General features: G+C 42.0%; 1 protein-coding gene across 14 annotated transcripts in view; it reads right to left on the bottom strand.

Annotated features, from left to right (window-relative positions):
* The window catches only part of rbfox2 (RNA binding fox-1 homolog 2), a 244,094-nt gene that overhangs the window by 114,495 nt on the left and 116,848 nt on the right, over positions 1–12,751 (bottom strand). The window contains exon 1 of one of the 14 annotated variants that reach the window (XM_062982992.1): positions 4,542–4,772. The exons of 11 other annotated variants lie outside the window; for them this stretch is intronic. In XM_062982992.1, the coding sequence (XP_062839062.1) occupies positions 4,542–4,568 (27 nt within the window). In that variant the 5' untranslated portion in view covers positions 4,569–4,772. Of the gene's footprint in view, positions 1–3,636; positions 3,874–3,914; positions 4,199–4,541; positions 4,773–12,751 lie in introns of those variants that run through there. 2 more of the 14 variants (XM_062982993.1, XM_062982995.1) reach the window with 2 other exon arrangements.

Below are 12,751 nucleotides of genomic sequence, written 5' to 3'. Positions count from 1 at the left end.
TCCCTTCCTCCAAGCAAGTAAGCGGAGAGGGGGAGAGGGGGAGCAGACAATGGAATGGGTGATTCATTGGAAGGAAACACACGCCAAGACTGGGCCCTTGCCACATGGGCTTGCTGAGACACTTAAAGGGACAGTGCAGCATTCTCCCTTTTGCTGGGAAATGTAGTCCACCCCCACCCCCCCACCAGCTATGATTGGAAACAGATTCAGAAGAAAATGCCAACAAGGCACTAGGCTGTCCAAAATAAAGTAAGGAAATAGTGGGTTTTTTTCCTTCTTTTTCAGAAGCCAGTAATTTTACAGTATAGCCCAAAAAAAAAAGGGGGGGGGGGACCATGTATAATTTCTACAGCTTCTCTCCATGCACACACACACACAGAAATTCTATTTCATCCACTGCTCACTTTCCTTGCCTTGGGCTTAAGGGGATCCAATTAGGGCACTTTTGTCTTCTACAAGAAAGGCTTCATATTCAAATAGATTTTGGGGTTAGGGGGAGGGCTGAGCATATAAACAAGAAAATGCTGTTTTATCACCCATTTCACTGTTTCCCAGTCCTTACAATGGCAGGTTTAGTGATAAAGTGTTCTCAAGCATGAAAATAATAACCTTATTTGTAGCCTGCCCTAACTCCCCGAGAGGACTCAAGGCGGCTTCCAGCATAATAAAGGCAAACATTCAATGCCTGTATAAATCAGAAGTAAAAAAATATAAACAACAACAATAAAATATACTACACAAGTTAAAACAGGTAATTTAAATAATAATTAAATAATGAACATTTAAACAATTAAACCATTCCAAATTGACATCTTTGGAAAATACATTTCTCTAGAACACATATTCTAGAGAATGCGCTCCATGCAGTCATGCCGGCCACATGAGCTTGGAGGTGTCTACAGACAATGCCGGCTCTTCGGCAGGGGAAACCTTTACCTTAGAACACATATTAGCAATAAATGAAATTAGATTGTGCACTTTAAATGTATGTGGCTGATCCCATAACAATTTTATACTCCCTCTTAGTCTGGTCTCGCTGTCTATTGTCTATTCAACAATCTTGAAAGGCAGCCCTCCTTTCTTTCCACTGGCACTCAGATTTCCAGAAGAAATGAGAAACTATACCTTCATCTAGAATAATGAAAAGTCTGTTGCATTCATTTCTAACTGAAGACACTGATTGCAGATGTATTTCCTGGTAGAAGTTTACTCTACTTGCACTACAGCACTACCATAGAATAGCAAGTTCTCATTGCAAATTCGATCTTTGGGCACAACATTTTTCCATTTCCCACAGTAATTACAGCTAATTTGGCAGTTAGTCATATATGCATGCTTTGAGAAAAGTCAAGCCCATTTCCAAAGAAAAGTGTTGTGTTCGTTAGGCCTCAGTTCCTTATATATTTCATAGATTCCAAAATCAGTTAAAATTCTGGACAAAGCCTCAGAAATATAATTTTCTGTAAATCACCACTTTTGATAAGAAGCATTCAGTCTGAAGAGTACAAATTCAAAATCTCTCTAAAATATAGTACTATTAACACATTCAGTCCAGATACTGATCTCCTGTTACAGGATTTCCAATAACTGCCACATTGATTGGGTTTTTCATCTATAGCACAACAAAAATATATCATTGACATTTAAAATAAATACAGTAGATTCTCGCTTATCCAACATAAACGGGCCAGCGGAACGTTGGATAAGCAAAAATGTTGGATAATAAGGAAGAATTAAGCAAAACCTATTAAACCTCCAGTGGCTCAGTGTGTTAAAGTGCTGAGTTGCTGAACTTGCAGACCAAAAGGTCCCAGGTTCAAACCCGGGGAGCGGAGTGAGAGCCCGCTGTTAGCTCCAGCTTCTGCCAACTTAGCAGTTCGAAAACATGCAAATGTGAGTAGATCAATAGGTACCGTTCCGGCGGGAAGGTAACGGCGTTCCATGCAGTCATGCCAGCCACATGACCTTGGAGGTATCTACAGACAATGCCGGCTCTTCGGCTTAGAAATGGAGATGAGCACCAACCCCCAGAGTCGGACACAACTGGACTTAACGTCAGGGGAAACCTTTACCTTTTTTATTAAACATCAAATTACATTATAATTTTACAAATTAAGCACCAATACAGAAAGTTGGATAAGTGAAGGTTGGATAAGCGAGACTCTACTGCATCTGAAAATTATAACACTTAAATCATAAGTCAAGATCTGCCAAGGTTATTGTTTCTTGAGTAATAGCAACATTTTTGCCCTCAGAGAGGAGCAGACAGGCATTTTAAAATTTGATGAATGAGGGAATTTTCTAACCTTGCTTGATAAGCTTACAGCCTTTCCACTTTCTTTGAACACACCAAAGATCTTATCTTAAGCATTTTTATCAGTTACCTAGACACTTCTGTATGTTCATTATGAGCTCATATCCAACAAAAAAAGTCTTAGATCTGTCCACTATACCATGGGTGTAATTGTACCAAAAGCTTACGTAAAATTAAATAAAAAACAGACTACTTTCAGGTAATAATAATAATAAGCTTTATTTGTATCCCGCCCCATCTCCCCATAGGGGACTCGGAGCAGCTAACATCCTAAAAGGCAAGTATTCAATGCCAACAAATAAATACATGCATACATACCTTAATAAAACATGTAAAAATACAACAACAATTCAATCATTTAAAAATCATAATTAAGCAATACAACACAGTACCACACTGAACAGTGCAAATGATGTTATACTGAACATGTATATAATACCAACATATGAACTATATTTGGAGAGCTAGCTACAGCTGCACTGTTCAAACTCCTTAGTTGTAGATTGGTGATCTAGAGACTCCTCTGCAAATCCTTTTTTGCGAGAGAACAGGGATCCTAAATAAAATATATATATTAAAACTGACAACATTTAGTAAGAGAAAGAAATCTGCCAGGGGCCCATTCACAGAGACTTTCCTATCTTTAAATCCCAGTGAAATCAATTCACGTCAACTGACTGTAGGAAGTCAAACTGGGGTCACTACTTTTTGCCATTTTCTTAGTCCATCATGTGCCATATATAGTGCCTGACAAAGTAAGATATGCATGATCACACCAAAACTTAACAAAAAGCAATCTAAAAACAAGGGTGATATATGCACATGATCTTGCCAAAGTTACATGCCAAGTGACAGAGGGCTCCAAATGATGTTTCAAACTGGGGCTTTGGGAATATCGCCTCAAAGGTATGCATCTCTGCAGGGCACTGCAGGACATTATATAACTGCCAACAGTAAAGAAGTCCAGCTCTAATGATGCTGCCTCCTGACCTCCTCTGTTTACAGTCTCCACCATCCTTGAATATTCTCCTTTCTCTTGAGCCTTGCTCATGCCAACTTGGAGGTTTCCATACTTTAACCCCCCCCCCCCAAACCCACCATATTCTAAGGAAAGGACCCTAAGCAGATGAAGGTAGGAAAAAGGACTTGTCAACACTAGACAAATTCCCCAATCTATTGTCACTTGCATTCAGCGCAAGCACTGTTTCCTTGGGGAAGGATGAGCAGCATCTTCTCTCCTGTGCCTATATAGAGATGAAGCCCTCAGCTTGGAGGACATTCAGCACAGAAAAGAACCGACTGATTGGAAGGAGGGTGTTTACCTTTGTTTGTCCCAGAGAAGTCCTTAAAATGGAGATTTAGGTGAGTCTGCGGGGTTTGAAACCTGCGTATGTGAGAGAGGGCTTTGAGAGGGAAGAAGGCGGATGGGTCGAGTAACACAGAGGCATCCTCAAGGACCAGATCAGCATCACCATCAAAGCCACACAAACATGTCACCCGAGTGCCACCTTATTTAGCAAACTCCCTAAGAAACCGAGGCTGCTAAGAACCAAAGGAATGAATCAATCAATAAACCTCCCGTGCCTAGTTTCCAATATACCTCACAACCTCTGAGGATGCCTGCCATAGATGTGGCCGAACCGTCAGAAGAGAATGCTTCTGGAACATGGCCATATAGTCCGGAACACTCACAGCAACCCAATCAATATATAAGGTAAAGGTTTCCCCTGACGTTTTAAAAATGGATGGATTCAGAAGAGAAAGGGCATGCCAGATAGCGTGCGATTCGATCTGGAGATGATGAAACCCGGGAGCCAGTCCTCCAGCAGTGCCAGCTAGCTTCGCCCCAACAGCCCCCAGGGAGAGGGAAGGCATTGCCCGCTAAATCCTGGTGCCACTGCAATTGGGTGGCAAGCCCTCCGTACCTCTGCAGTCCCCCCTCCCTTCCCCCGTCCCTCCCTCCCCCCCCCCTCCTTCCTCGCCAAGACAAAGAGGTAGTCGACAGATCCCCACAGGGTCTCTTTCCTGAGCCGCAGCAGCTGCACAGCACAGGAAACAGGAATTGGCCGAGGAAGGGAGCGAGGCGGGATGGCTGCAGGCGGCGGCACAGCCTGGAAGGAGCATCCTGAGGCGAGGCGGGGAGGACCTTCGTGCCTGCCTCCCTTCTTATGCCTTTCGTATTTCTCCTGGGCTGCGCTGGAAAGGACGGCAGCAAGAGCAGCCTTACCTGAGTGACCATTTTCTTTTTCTCCATAAACCCGAAGGGGCGGGTGCGGAGGAGCGGGGGAGAACAACGCCCCTGCCGCCAGGGGGAGCTGTGGCGAAAGCTCCCGGCCGCGGCGCCCTGTTCCTAGCCTCCGAATGGCGACCTGGAGGGAGCGGGGCTTCCCTTTGGTCCCTGCCTTTCTTCTCCTCCTCCGCCTCCCTCTCCCGGGCTCCTTCCTTTCTTTGCTCTCCTCCGCCTCCCTCCTCCTCCTCCTCCTCCCCCGCCCGCCTTCTCTGCAGCTCCCTCCCATCTCCAAGCCAGATGGCGGAGGGAAGCCCCGCCCCCGGAGACCGAAGGTAATCAATCAGCGCCGGGACCGCCTCCTTCCCGCTTGCCTTCCAAGCGAGGGGCCTCCGGGAGACTCCGGCCTCCTTTGGGCGCACAAGGCGGCGGCGGCGGCGGAGGGCGGGCTTGCTGGCTGGCTAGCCGTCAAGCCAAGGGCTCGGCCCGGGTCACCGTTGACAAGCCGGGGCGCCCCACTGGAAACGAAAGGACCCCTCAAAGTGTTGTCGAAGGCTTTCGTGGCCGGAATCACTAGATTGCAGTGAGTTTTCCGGGCTGTTTGGCCATGTTCCGTAAGCATTTCCTCCTGACGTTTCGCCTGCATCTATGGCAGGCATTCTCAGAGGTTGTGAGTTCTGTCAGAAACTATTCAAGTGGGGTTTATATATCTGTGGAATGTTCTGGGTGGGAGAAAGAACTCTTGTCTGTTTGAGGCAGGTATGAATGTTGCAATTGACCACCTTGATTAGCATTGAATAGCTTTGCAGCTTCAAGGCCTGGCTGGAATCCTTTGTAAGGAGGTGATTAGCTGACCCTGATTGTTTACCATACATCAAGAGAACCACTGACCGCATAAGGATGCTGATGAAGAAACACAACCTACCAACTATCAACAAACCCACTAAGGAAATCTAACACATGCTACCTTCAGCAAAGGACAAGAGGGATCCTCTCACCATGCAGCAGTGGACAAGTCTACATAGGCATCACCAACCACAAATCAAGGAACATGAAAGGTACTGCAGACTAATCCAGCCAGAGAAGTCAGCTATAGCATCACACTTGATGAAGCAACCTGGACACTGCATATTGTTTGAGAACACAGAAATGCTGGACTGCTCTAACAACCACTATGTCAGACTACACAGAGAAGCCACTGAAATCCATAAGCATGTGAGCAATTTCAACAGAAAGGAGGAAACCATGAAAATAACAAAATCTGGCTACCAGTATTTTAAAAACTAAAATCAGGACAGTGAATAAAGAACAACATTCAGAAAACAGAGGAATTCCAGACATGAATCAATCAAGGCCAGCTAACACCTCCCTGCAAAGGATTCCCCCAGGCAATAATAATAATAATCCAGTATATCTACCTTTTTTGCTGTGTCATAATAAAATAATAATAATAATACATTTTATTTCTACCCCGCCACCATCTCCCCGCCACCATCCTCGGGGCGCCAACAAAATACAGCAAAGTGCCGCATATATATAATACATAAATCTGAAATGATAAAAACCACAGAAATCCAACCACATACATACATAATTACAATGTAAAACATTAAAATTCATAACATGCAGCCAGAGTTGTGGATAAAAACAAGTTGTTTCAATTGATATAGCCCAATGCCGACATGATGCCCACAGTAAGTCCTCGGAGTAATCCTTAAAAACGTATGTGAGATCAAAGGCTTGCTTTAAAAGGCATGTTTTTAAGCTAGAACAGAAGGCTTGAAGAGAAAGGGCTAGCCTGATCTCTCTAGGGAGGGTATTCCAGAGCCCGGGTGCCACTACCGAGAAGGCCCTTTCTCTTGTCCCTACAAACCGTATTTGAGATGGCGGTGGGACCGAGAGAAGGGCCTCCCCAGCAGTCCTCAATGCCGGTGCCGGTTCATAGAAGGAGATGCGGTCTCAAAGATAGGTTAGACCCGAAGCGTATACAACCAGACCTTGAAACTGAATGGCTATTCAATGCTAATCAAGGTGGCCAATTGAAACGTTCACACTTACCTCAAACAGTCAAGAGTTCTTTCTCCCACCCTGAACATTCCACAGATAGATAAACCCCACTTGAATAGTTTCCAATATTTCACAACCTCTGAGAATTCCTGCCATAGATGTAGGCAAAACGTCAGGAGAAAATTCTTATGGAATATGGCCATACAGCCTGGAAAAAACACAGCAACCCAGACCCTTCAAAGCCCTGCAAAGGCACATGGAGGTGGCCGCTCCCACACAAAAATGCGGGACCCGCAGTGTCAGCACTACTCTCCCTTTGCCCGGTGCCAGTGGGCCAGGTTGGCTCTATAGCTACACTGCAGAATGAGTGCGTTGTGGCACCACTTGAACTGCCACAGCGCAACGCTATGGAATTGTGGGAATTGCAGTTTGACATGGTCTTTAGTCTTCTCTGATCAATAGTGCCACTTTGATCTCCTTTGTGGAGGGAAAAAGTGGGGTATAAACAAACAGAATAATAATAAACATAAGCATCATCATCTACACCTCCCAGGATTCCTATGTAAATGCATTGCTCCGCGTTGCAATTTGGTGAAACTCTCCAGCACTCTGACAGAGAAGGCTAAAGACCTTGTACCACTCCCAGAATTCCATAGCATTGACTCATGGCCGCTAAACTGGTGTCAACCTCCATTAATTCTACAGTATATCAGGCATGGGCAAACTTCGGCCTTCCAGGTGTTTTAGACTTCAATTCCCACAATTCCTAACAGCCTCAGGCCTTTTCCTTTCCCCCCTCAGCCACTTAAGCGTTTGCCCATGCCTGATATAGATACACCCATGGACAGTACACTTCAAGCTAAAGAACAGAGCTTTCTAAACTGTGTCATAACACATTCGTGTGTCGGCTGCAGTGCATAGATGTCACATGAGTGTAATGAACAACTTCTGCATGTATGTGAAATTGCAATGAATCGTATATTTTAAAATACATAAATGAAATATGTTTATGAACTATGTTGTGTCCCCATGCATTTTGTTATTACAATTTATTTATGTGTTGGTATTTCTTATGAGGTATTGGTTTTAACCTCCAGTTTGCTAGCAGAACTGAATTACTGTGTCACGAAATTACGCATGTCTAAAAAAATGTATCATCGACACGAAATTTTGGAAAGCTCTGCTGTGGAACTAATGCAGTTTGACACTACTTTAACTGCCATTGCTCAGTGCTATGGAATTCTGGGAATTGTATTTTGATGAGGAATCAGCACTGTGGCAGAGATGGCTAAAGACTTTTAAAATTACAACTCCCATGATTCTGTGGGACCCATGGCAGCTATAGTGGTGTCAAACTGTATTAGCTCTGCAGTGAAGATGCATCCTGAGCTGCTCACCCAGAGATACAGAAGAAAATGTCTGAGAACCAGTACAAGAAAGTCAGTGCTGAAGAAAATATGCCTCTGTTCTGTGTGGTTTGGAGTCTGCTTCATTCAGGGTGTTGCTGAAATGAACCCGGGGCAGAGTGCTGCCAAAGAGAATTTGAGATACTGTGTTTATCTTTTGTCCCACTGAATAATTTAACACACTGGTTCCAAACATTTTCCTTTATATGGACCACTTCTTCACCATCAAAAATATTTTTGCAGATCTCCTCAGGTCATATAAGTGGTTGAAGCTTGTGGGCTAGGTGCCTATGGCTAATGGAAGCCAGGCTGTCTTGCTTAGAGCTTTTTTAGTGCCAATTCCACACCTCACTTCTCACCTACTCCTCACTACATCCCCCCTGTTCAACACATTAAAAAACTGGGGAAGGAATTGGAGACTCACTCATCTCTTCATGTATTTGACCTATGAAAAATACTAGAAAAATACATGGTAAAAATGCTAACTATTGGACTTGCAATAGCTACTCAAAGAACCTGATAGCTGCACATATCCCCTGGAAAAACTGATACATTTGTATTTTTACCAGTGGATTACTAGAACTGAATTTGAGCAAAATTAATGCTGTAAAAAAACATAGGGTAGTATTCCATCCTCCTTTTTCAAGAAATGAAGCAGAGTATGTTTTATTATTTCTATCTCCCTCACACACCCCTAGTATATTAAGGCTGAACCTACACTGCCCTATAATGCAGTTTGAATCTGCATTCCTGTAGATCCAAATAATGCAGTTTAATTGCATTGAACTGCATTATATGAGTCTACACTGACCGTATAATGCAGACCCAGCCTAAATCTCAAACTACATTAACCTACCACTATTTCCTATAATAATCTCTCATAATAATAAAAACATTAAGTGAAACCAGTAAATTAAAATTAGAAAAAGCATTACAGATGTCTGAGCCTCTGATTAGAAGAAAATACAACCTATCAAAATGCTATACATATCCATATTTATATATCTGCCCCCACTATTCAATTATACCACCAGGTAATTGTTTATAATAATAAAAAAAGATTAAAGCTCTAGATGAAGAGACTTTAAAAAAAAAAAACATGACCAGAAAATATTCACAGGGAAAAATGATTTTCTTCCAAACATAGGGTACATCTACACTGTAGAAACAATGCAGTTTGATACTGCTTTAACTGTCCTGGCTCTGTGCTATGGAATCAGTGGAGTTTTACATGGATTTTAGCTTTCTTTACCAACGAGTGCTGCTGTGTCACCAAGCTACAACTCACAGGATTCCGTAGTATTGAGTCATAGCAGTTAAAGTGGTGCCATACTGCTATGACTCTACAGTGCAGATGCACCCTGAGTTCATTTTATGTTCATATGGTACTCATGGGAACTCAGTAGTATCCTTTGTAATGGTGCAGATTCATGATAAAACCATCCATATTTAAATCAGTTTGCTGCTTTTCCCAACAGTCGATCAGCATACCATGGCCAATGAGCACTTTGCTGGGCTATTATATTCTTCTCTTATAAAAATCACCTCCCATTCATCTCCACAAACAACCCTCTTAATGCCTCTGTTCTGTGAAGGGATCTTGTTGTTCCAGTTAGATAAAGCTACACATTTATCTCTGAATGTTGGAAATCGAAGCTCTCATTCCTTCTCCCTCTCTGTATGTGTGTGTACATGCCTTCAAATAGCAGGTTGACTTATGGCAATGACAAGAATTTTGTAGCAATTTCTTAGGCAAGAAATACTCAGGTGGTTTTGCCATTTCTTTCCTCTGAAACATAGAACTTGGAATTCATTTGTGGTCTCCCATCCAAAGACTAACTAGAACTAACCTGCCTTAGCTTCCAATCTTCTGGTGTCTTTGGAATATTTAGGCCCTCTTTCTCCTCTAAGAAAGAAGCATAAGTATATATATTTAAAAACTGCTGCCTTCTGTCATTGTCAAAATGGCAAATCCATGAATGTTTTATTATAGTATGCTGGGATATGTTTATGTTCAGTGGTAAATAAAGCTGTGCAACTGTATAAAGTAGATAGCTAGACATTAAAGCAGCATGTTTTCTTGCTTGGAAGCGAGTCTTTGAACAGAAAGGTTTATCTGGAGGAATGCACCATATATGTTATAAAAGGGGTCTTGCTGTCACCTTCTATGATAAGATGCAGGGCTGATTCATACACATGTGAACTTTGTTCCACATTTTACACTACTTGCTCACTTTCTTATCAAGTGATGATTCATAGTTGAATATCTGAATTACCTTCACTGCATAGCAGAGCTTTTAGAGTTATCAAGGTATTATTTGATGGTGCAGCTGTCACATGACAACATTTTCAAGTGTACAGTCTACATCCCATTCCCATCAGGTCAATTTAACACAAATAGAACAGCTTTGGCTTTGCAGGAGGTCATATGCAGAGGTCATATGCCCACAGAAATTAGTAGTCCTGCATGCAAGTTAATGCCCCTCCAACCAGTCTGTTAATGTTGTTAGGAAAGCTTGCTAAATGCTCCAATCCGTTGAGGGGAAAATGAAACAGATGAACCAATTTTTTTTTTGGGGGGGGGGGGGGGGAGAGACAAGTAAAAGGACTGCTCACAGAGTTCAGTATTTTCACTTTGTTTCTTTTTGGATAATCTGGTATTAAATGTCAAGCTCAATCTGTATCAACAGCTCTAACTGTTTCTGTGGTTTGAGGAAGTCAGCAAAAAACATTTTTCATGGCGATATAGTGATCCATATAAAGGAAAAAGTAGAAAAACTATCACGAATATCTAGGTCCCCCGATCATATTTAACACACATAGAGAAGTAATTGTATGGATAGGATGCAACCACATGGATGCTCTCTTATGCACTTATTCAGGAGGGCAAGAAGAGAATGGGATCAGGCAGCAGGAAGAGGAAGGAAGGATGGTTCACCAGTCTCCAAGTGAACAGAGGGAGTGCTACCACCAATGGCAAAGCAGCTGCCACATCTCCATCCCATTGCACTTGCCCTGCTCCCCCTGTCACAACCATCCTATATACCAGATCAAGATACAAACAATCATTGTAGCAAAAACTAAACATTGTTAGAAGTGCTGCTAATGACTGCATTTGTAATTTTTATCTGAATAAATAATAATTTTAAATTTAATATACAAACATTTCAGGAACAAACAAATTTATACACAATGTATTTTTTAAAGGAGTATAATTACTTTAGATCTGTAGAATGCTAAAGAGGAGGAAGATGAAAGACAGTTAAGAAATGCATGATTGCAACCAAAATATCACACACAAAATATTACAATAGTAAAGCATAAGATCACAAAAACTAACCATTTGAAATACTAATATTACCAGGGCATAAATCAATAACTTCATTTAAGGAACCAAACAAAAGCAAGAGTAGCAAAAGTGGTTGCCTTGGTTCAACAAACAACAAACAAATGTGATGTTAATATAATGAACCTTTAAGCAATGCTCCCTTTTCTATTTTATTATGATTTACAAAAGTTACAATGTTATCTTCACCACACCAATATTAAAACATTGCCGACCCACAGTGGGGAAAGGAAGAAGAGGAAGACACAGTATTCAACGGGTCTTCACCAAGAAAGTAAAAGAAAAAACTCTTTTCCTAACAGCAATTGTACTAATAGCACAGCCTAAAAAATATTTAGCACATTTGTTTTGGAGCATAATTGCTGCCAATACAGTGTTCCCTTTAAAATCCTTGGATGTTCTTAAGTGTGCAGGTTATTATAATGTAACTTAATTAAAACGTAAATTAAAAGATGTATCAAAACATCTTTTTGGTGTCACTAAAATGCTGTATTGTTGCTGCATGCTTTCAGTTGTTATAAAGGTAAAGGTAAAGGTTTTTCCCCTGACGATAAGTCCAGTCGTGACCAACTCTGGGGGTTGGTGCTCATCTCCATTTCTAAGCTGAAGAGCCGGCGTTGTCCGTAGACACCTCCAAGGTCATGTGGCCGGCATGACTGCATGGAGTGCCGTTACCTTCCCGCCGGAGCAGTACCTATTGATCTACTCACATTTGCATGTTTTCAAACTGCTAGGTTGGCAGGAGCTGGGGCTAACAGCGGGCGCTCATTCCGCTCCCAGGATTTGAACGTGGCATCTTTTGCTCTGCAAGTTCAGCAGCTCAGCACTTTAACGCACTGTGCCACCAGGGGCCCCTTTCCGTTGTTATAGTGAACGTAAAGTGAACCTATCATGGAGTTTTATTGGCAAGATTTGTTCAGAGGTGTTTGTCTTTTTCTTCTTCAGAGACCAAGAAAGTGTGACTTGTTCTATGCCACCCAGTGGGCTTTTGTGCATGAACAAGGGATTTGAACCCTTGTCTCAAGGGTCATTATTCCAATTTTCAAGCCACTACACAATTCTGGCTTTCAAGAATACTACATAAGGATATGGGCAATTTCCCCACCTGATTCTCAAAATTTATTTCACAAATTTTGGCAGTTTCTTATATCCAGTCGATTTAAATATCCCAACTAAGTAACTGTAAATCATTAGAAACATGCAAATCCAAAAGTCCAACAACAACTGTCAATGTGTCTATCATTCTGAGTATTGGTTCAAGCTATGACACAAAAATGTAATTGTAATCCACATATAACAAGCTTAGGCTCTTTTCTCTTGATTGCCAATCCTCTTTAAGCCTGATCGCTGGCAAACAACACAAGCTACAATCAAACAGGACAAGTAAGAGAAAATGCTCTTATATTTGTGCTCCACAAGAAATAAAAAGATAACCAATCCACAGTTAACTA

The sequence above is a fragment of the Anolis carolinensis genome, chromosome 5 (genome assembly GCF_035594765.1).
Source record: "Anolis carolinensis isolate JA03-04 chromosome 5, rAnoCar3.1.pri, whole genome shotgun sequence".
Lineage (NCBI taxonomy): Eukaryota > Metazoa > Chordata > Lepidosauria > Squamata > Dactyloidae > Anolis > Anolis carolinensis.
Note: the sequence above shows the minus strand (reverse complement) of the source record. Positions and strands in the feature narration are given on the sequence as shown.